We start from the raw sequence: 6607 nt of genomic DNA, 5'->3' as shown, positions 1-6607 counted from the left end.
CTGGTTACTGTTTTTCCAATAGACAGGCCTCCCATGGAGACAAGATCTGCAACCTCTCAAGCCTTGCACAGATGGAAAGCAGAGCTTTGAACTGAGTTGTGCTCTTTTCAGGGGGGAGGGTGTGTTGGTTTTTGTTGTTTTTTTTAAAACAGATAAGCCCCAGCTGATAAGTAAAACAGCATTAACAAACAATTAGAGGAGTTGACTCTCATGAAATCAGTTGTCAGTGCAATCTCAAATCCCGCTACTATTCTCTGTGAGACTAGTGTTGCCCGTTACAGCATGGATCCCTTATGTGAAGCTTCTTCCCTGGGTTTGTATTCTGACCAACAGCTATAGTAAGAGCACATCACCAAAACTTCTTGTCATGTGCAACAAACATGAAAAGAGATCAGAGGCCTGAATTCAAAGGTTTTAGATACCCCCTCTCCATAGCTCCCTGTGAAACTATTTGTTAGGCTACCTCGTGGCCACAAGTACAGGGAAGGAAACTTCAAAAGTTTAGTTCAAACTACGAGGAGGCTAAGTGAGTGATAAAGCAGCTGTATCACCACCTTTTGAAAATCCTTCACAAGCCACAATAACAGAAAGGATAGAACAATTTGCTGTAATTTAGAAAAATCTCTAGGGCTTTTCTGAACTTCATCAAGGGTAAAAAGGGCTAAAAGGCAAGACTGTGAGGGAATAAACTTGCTTCATGTTTGCCCACACCTCACCTCTGCTTGCTAGAAGCGTAGCATGCAGTTTTCTGAGGATTTTCTCAGCTTTACAGTAGATTTTTATGATAAATCCTCCTAGGACTCATTTACAAACAAAAGCGCAAAGTACAGGTAGAATTATGTTTAATTATCAAGGAAAAAATCCATCATAACTGTACAATGATGCCCAGTTTGGAAAAGCTCTTTCTACTTACCAGGTGTGAGAACAGGAACAGCTATAATCACTCATGGGTAGTGGATTATTGCTGAGACTGAACTTGTAGTTTGGGGTTAAAAGCCAACTTTGAGTTTTACTTCGGAGGATGCTACAGCCTATCCCAAATCCCTGACCATCTAGTCCCTTGGACTTCTATGTCCAAGTACCACAGCATTGGCTGGCCCAGCCCTTCGCTGTATAGTGCATAAAACCAAATGCCTCACTTTATTTTCTGCTTTTTTTTTTTAAGCAGGCAGAAATATCTGCTCTCCAGCTCCTGTCGAGGTCTGCCTCTGTCCCCAGAGCTGCTTCCCCTCTCACCCACACTGGTTTCCAACACCGAGATCTGTGCTACAGTTACCTCACGGCTAGCTGCTCACCATGCTTTACAAAAACCAGCCTCACCCCTGAGAGGACCCAGGAACTAAGGTAATAAAGAAGCACTAACATCTATTCTCACACAAGGAAAAGCTGCTTTTTTTTTTTTTTTTAGGATCTCATGATTTACAATTTTGCCCCAAATTCAGAGAAAATGATGACATAGCAACTAATTGTCAGACAAGCAATGCTCACCTATTAAGGTGTTTTTGTACCACACTCTCCTCCCTAGTATTTCACTGGCAAGGAATCACACAGAAAGAAAGAAAATCTGTAAAATACTTCACTTTAGATAAATATTTGGACTGTGGGAGGTTAAACAAAGGTCAAGTGCTTGGTATACAAGACATGTAACAATGAACATAAGAAATTCAATCTTTATTCTGAGAATATTTACAAAATAAATAACACACTCATATACTTAACATGTTTCAAAAATAAAAGAAATAGATTTTAAGTTCTTAGCACAGTATGGTCCACCTTTTCAAATTTCATGTTAAAGCTTTATTTTCATCTAATTTTAGATATTTATAGAACCATCAGAAGAAACAGCATAGGTTTTCCTCTTCAAATGAATGTTGTCTTCCAAAAATTTGGATTACTAACATAGTAATCTATATTCTTTGATATACCAACTGACTTTTTTAAACGAGAAACTTTAGTTGCTATGAACTTATCAGCTTTTTAAGATCAGCCATAACAAATTACCTTTTATATCGGTAACAATGCAACCCATTATCCAAGATGAAAGATTTTTTAAAACACAAATTATACATAGAAGTAGTATAAGAATAGAATTCAAACAAAATGCTCATGTGCAAACACATACCACCAGCTTTGTAAAGGTCAGAAATGGAGTTTTCCAACCAATGTGGACTACGTAGTAACGACATGTAACAGGGAAGCATTTAAGGCCGTACACTGTGAACTAACACTCTGCACCTCTTAAACGGGACTGTTGACTACTTTCACTGGTTAGTTAACACAGCTGTGCAGGGATTTAGCAGGTGGAAAACGGGACAACTCCTGTAGGACATCATTGTGGAAAAGTTTGGCTTCAGAACATTTTAATTTGTGGCCTGCATACCACTACTAAATCTCAATCCCATATGGGTTATAATATGGTGTCATTTATATTTATAAGTTATTATTTATATATTATTGTTTATATTTATTGTTATTAAGTAACTATGGGTTTTCTGTTCAAGACAGTGAACCTCCAACTTATGGCACTGTTTTTTACCATAAACTTCTACATTACAGAAAGCACATACCATAGGCAACCGGCATTCCTCTAAGCAAGTCTCCCTTTTTACCTTTCAATGGAGCTTCTTAACCAGCTCGCAAATTGTTTCAGTGTCTGTACAAATTTATTGTTGCTTATACGATCTCTAATTCTTTCAGAGTAGCTTTCTTCTTTCCATATTCCTTTATTTTTCTTCAAGGCCTTTAACTCTGCTTGAAGCAGTCTTTTGTGAATTTTCCAGTACAGGTGGGAATCATGATGTAGTCCTTCAATGCGTGCTGTTCTGCCAAGCCCTTGTCGCAAGATCTCTTCGTTTAAGCACATGCTGAGAAATCGACCCTATAAAAAGGCATGGTAAATATAATTGTCACTTCATCTTTAAAACAGTTTTTTTTTTGTGCTTTTGTGGTTTGGGTTGGGTTTTTTTGGCGTGTGAACTCCCTCTGAGATACAAGCTTTACTTCTGGCTAAATCTATGCTCTGGCAGAAAGAGTTAAAAGTTAAGAGGAATCCAGCTGACTGTTAAAACCTAATACTAATGCAAGACATTTGTGAGAGAACATTTGATAGACTAAACATCAGGATAATCAGAACTATACAATACAGCCTAGCACTATCCAACAAAGAAACACAGGTCTTGAAATCAGATTTACAAATAAAACATTTAAAATTCATATCAAGATAGATAAATAATAACATCCTTAAACATACTGAGATAACTGAATTGTATAACCACAGCCGAACTCAAAACTGCAGACAGAAGTCAACTTTTGTCACTATATTTACCTTATTTACTAAAACAAGGCACTCGAGTGCCACGTCCTCCCTTCCGAGAAGCTGGAACCATATCGTTTGTTTGGGTTGCAACTCTTGCTGTAACCAGGCCATGCCACTCGGAGCCAGTTCCACTCCAGCAAGTCTTACCAGCAGAAGACCTTTTGATTGCCCTGATTATAGAGAACTTTGTTACTGAATGCAGCAAAGGAAATGTCATTCTTTGCACAGACCCTCAGCTATTGGTAATTAATTTATTCCCACAGACTTGAAAAAAAAAAGAAAAAATCCATTTTAGTTTCCCAAAGCACTACTTACTTGCAAATAATAATTTGGTCTCATCTCTCCTTCAGTAAAAAAAAAATTAATTCAAGATTGCATAAATAGTTTAAGCTAGTTTGCTTTATTTTGCATACAAATAGAAAGAACTGCTTTCATTATCAGTCACTATTATTTTATCTGAAGGGGCAGAAACAACAGGCAAGAAGCATCAGCACCTGCAGGTGTTGGCAAAGCAAGCATGTGGCTCACAGGCAGACATCTTCTGCGAAGTCACAGAAAAACCCTCCATGAGAATGGTGGCTGCCAGATCTTCATCCCCAAATGAAAGTGTAATCCCAAGAGGGTCTTTTTGCTGGGAATGAGCAGCAAGCAGATGAACTGCCCATGTGTGAGCTTTTGCTGCCAGACCAGTATCACAATAACGATGCTGCTTAATACAAATACAGTATTGGCAAGCTCCTTTTACAGGTCTCCTCACAGTCTTTTACTCCCCAGTTTCCCACCTGTAAAGTACGGAAAGACTAAGAGGCAGAGCTGGAACTGTACCTTAACCCTTCCTCTCGAGCTTGCCCCCATCCCTTCGCTGCATAGACACATCAAGAACAATGAGGTTTCACTCTTACCCTTGCTCTTCACCTTTCACTTACATTTTCTCTGTACCGATGTAATGAAAGGAATGCTAATGGGAATGTGTTCAACTTCCAGGCCTTTCTCAGTTACGTGGTGTAACTTTCCCCGCAATTTCACACTCTTTTCTACAAACTCCAGAGGTATATCCAAAGCACTTGTAAACTTTGTTGTCTATCGATAGAAGAGCAAGACAAAGTTTAAAAAAAAAAAAAGTAGAGCAGGTCCAATCACATTAAATCCAACTTCTTCTTAAAATGGTTTGGCAAATTACAGTTCTATTACTAGACAGCACAGGCAAGTCTATATATATAGATTTTTTGTTCCCTGTTTTACAGGGCCTGCAGTATTAGGGGTGGGCATGAAAGCGAGGTTTGGAGAAAGAACAGAAACTGACATTTTTTGAGCAGTGCATGTTGAAGTTCCCTTGATTCACCAGGAAAAGAGTGGTTTAGAAGCGGCCTGAACAGTGCTAGAATAGGGGTGGAAGGAAGCCAAGACGTGTTTAAAGACGCTAGCAAAGAACAGACGCACTGGAAACAAAGGCAGAGCAGGGAGGACAGAAACAACACAGACGTTCATAACGGAGTAAAAGAGGAGAGAGAGAAAAGCAGGTGTACACCTTTGAAAAGATCACAAGATTAAATTTGATACCAGAACTGGTATCAAATGGGAGGATGCAAAGGGACAGTTACATGATCACGCAGGAAAACGAAGCTTACTTGGCCAGCAGCAGCAGTGCAGGAACGAAGCAGCCACCTGATTTAGGGGGTGGAGGGGGAAGGATAGGTGCAGGGGATGGCCTAACACCTAGAACTTAAGACACCAACTCTAGAGCTCTCGCTGTAAGAAGCCCTTTGTAGAACACCGACCTGCTTCTACAGCTGTGAAAAGTACTGACCTGCTTGTGTGCAACTGCTGTGACACAGGGGAAATAAAAAACCCAAAACACCACGACTAAACTCTAAGATCTTTCTCCTGTATGTCATCTACTCAGTAAAATCTTCCCTTCGGTGGTTCGTAAGGTCTCCCGCTACGAATACAGAAATTCACGGCCTTGCAGGCAGAAAGCCTGAAGGTTTTTACAAACAGAAGTTGTTTGAAGTCAGATCTCATTTGCAGAAGGAAGATCTCATTTGGAAGCGTCAACAGCCTGGTTAACACATTCACAAACCCTGGGTTTAAAAACCAAACTGACCAGAAAAAAAGGAAAAAATAGTAATTCTGGCAACATTTGTAGTTCAGGCTTCCCGGTCAGATGCTAAGGTAAAAACTTTATACAAGTGTTCTCTTGTACCAAACTGCACTGAGGACTGTGCAGAGGGAATATCAGAGCAACAGTTTCTGAGCAGCTGGAAGAGGGGAGAAGGGGACGCGGCTTTGCCCGCAGCTCGTGGTGCGGCCTTAGCACACGCCGTGGACTGGTGTCATGGTGTAGCTATCGGGAAGAAAAAACAACTCCCTCCCAGCCGAAAACAGGACAACTGGTCATTTCAGGACGGGGAGGAAGAGTCAGGGTCACATTTAGGAACATTCCACAAGCAGCCCCGTTCATGGAGGTACAGCGAGAAGGTGGGAGGAAGCCACCGCCGGGCGGGACCGGAGGCGCGGGGCCGCTCGGGCCGCGCACCGGCGGCAGTGAGGTGGGGGGGCTGCGGCCGAGGGCAGCGCAAGCCGGGGAGCAAACAGGGGCGAGGAGGGAGTCTGAGCTCTGGCCGCGGAGATGCCGCTTGAGTGGAGACACGCGTGGGGCGCTGCTGCGGCCTTCACCTTCCCTCAGGGCCCGGGCGGGAGCCCCAGCCCCGGCCCCAGCCCCGGCCCCGGCGCGCTCACCATGCGGACGCTCCGCGCCAGCACCAGCACCGCGGCCACCGCCATCCCGGCGCTCAGGTTCTGCGGGCAGAGGAGAGCGGGGCTCAGCCGGGCCGCGCCGCGCAGCCGCCGGCCCCTCACCCGCTCCCCGCCGCCCCCCGTTACCCGCAGGAGGCTGAGGTGCGCGTCCGCCCACTCGGAGAGGCGGGCCAGGCCCTCGGCCGCGCCGCTCCGCCGCTCCGCCATAGTCGCCCGCCGCGTCCCTCGCCGGCCTGGAGCGCCGGGGCGGGGAGCCCGGCCGAGAAGCCGGGGCGGCGACCGGAGAGTCGGGGGCGGATTTTAGGGCCGGGCCTCGCAGCGCTCCTGCGCCGGGAGAGCTTCAGAGGAGGGCTGCAGCAATGGCCGGCACCCGCCGGGCAGCACCGGCCGCCGTCTCTTGGAGTGGAAAGGCGGCTGGAGACGGGCTCTGCTCTTCGGACGTGCCGAGAGCCCCGCGCCACCACACAGGTCGCTGCTGCTCCTCAGGGCGCCATCTTGAGAGCGGAACCAACCGTGGCCCAGTCCTGTTATTCA

The 6607-nt window shown here is 44.7% G+C and overlaps 1 protein-coding gene across 1 annotated transcript; it reads right to left on the bottom strand.

Annotated features, from left to right (window-relative positions):
* Positions 1–2605: 2605 nt before the first annotated feature.
* On the bottom strand, positions 2606–6403 carry LOC309408041 (protein C3orf33 homolog; the record flags this gene model as incomplete). Its single annotated transcript, XM_082003750.1, has 5 exons — positions 6200–6403; positions 6056–6115; positions 4243–4396; positions 3326–3486; positions 2606–2878 (listed from the first exon to the last, which is right to left on the bottom strand). The coding sequence occupies exons 1-5, from the start codon at positions 6278–6280 to the stop codon at positions 2606–2608; spliced, it is 729 nt and encodes a 242-aa protein (XP_081859876.1). The 5' UTR covers positions 6281–6403.
* Between the last annotated feature and the right edge of the window lie 204 nt (positions 6404–6607).

This window comes from Phaethon aethereus, assembly GCF_964289735.1.
Source record: "Phaethon aethereus genome assembly, chromosome: 9".
NCBI lineage: Eukaryota > Metazoa > Chordata > Aves > Phaethontiformes > Phaethontidae > Phaethon > Phaethon aethereus.
This window is presented reverse-complemented; position numbering and strand designations above follow the sequence as displayed.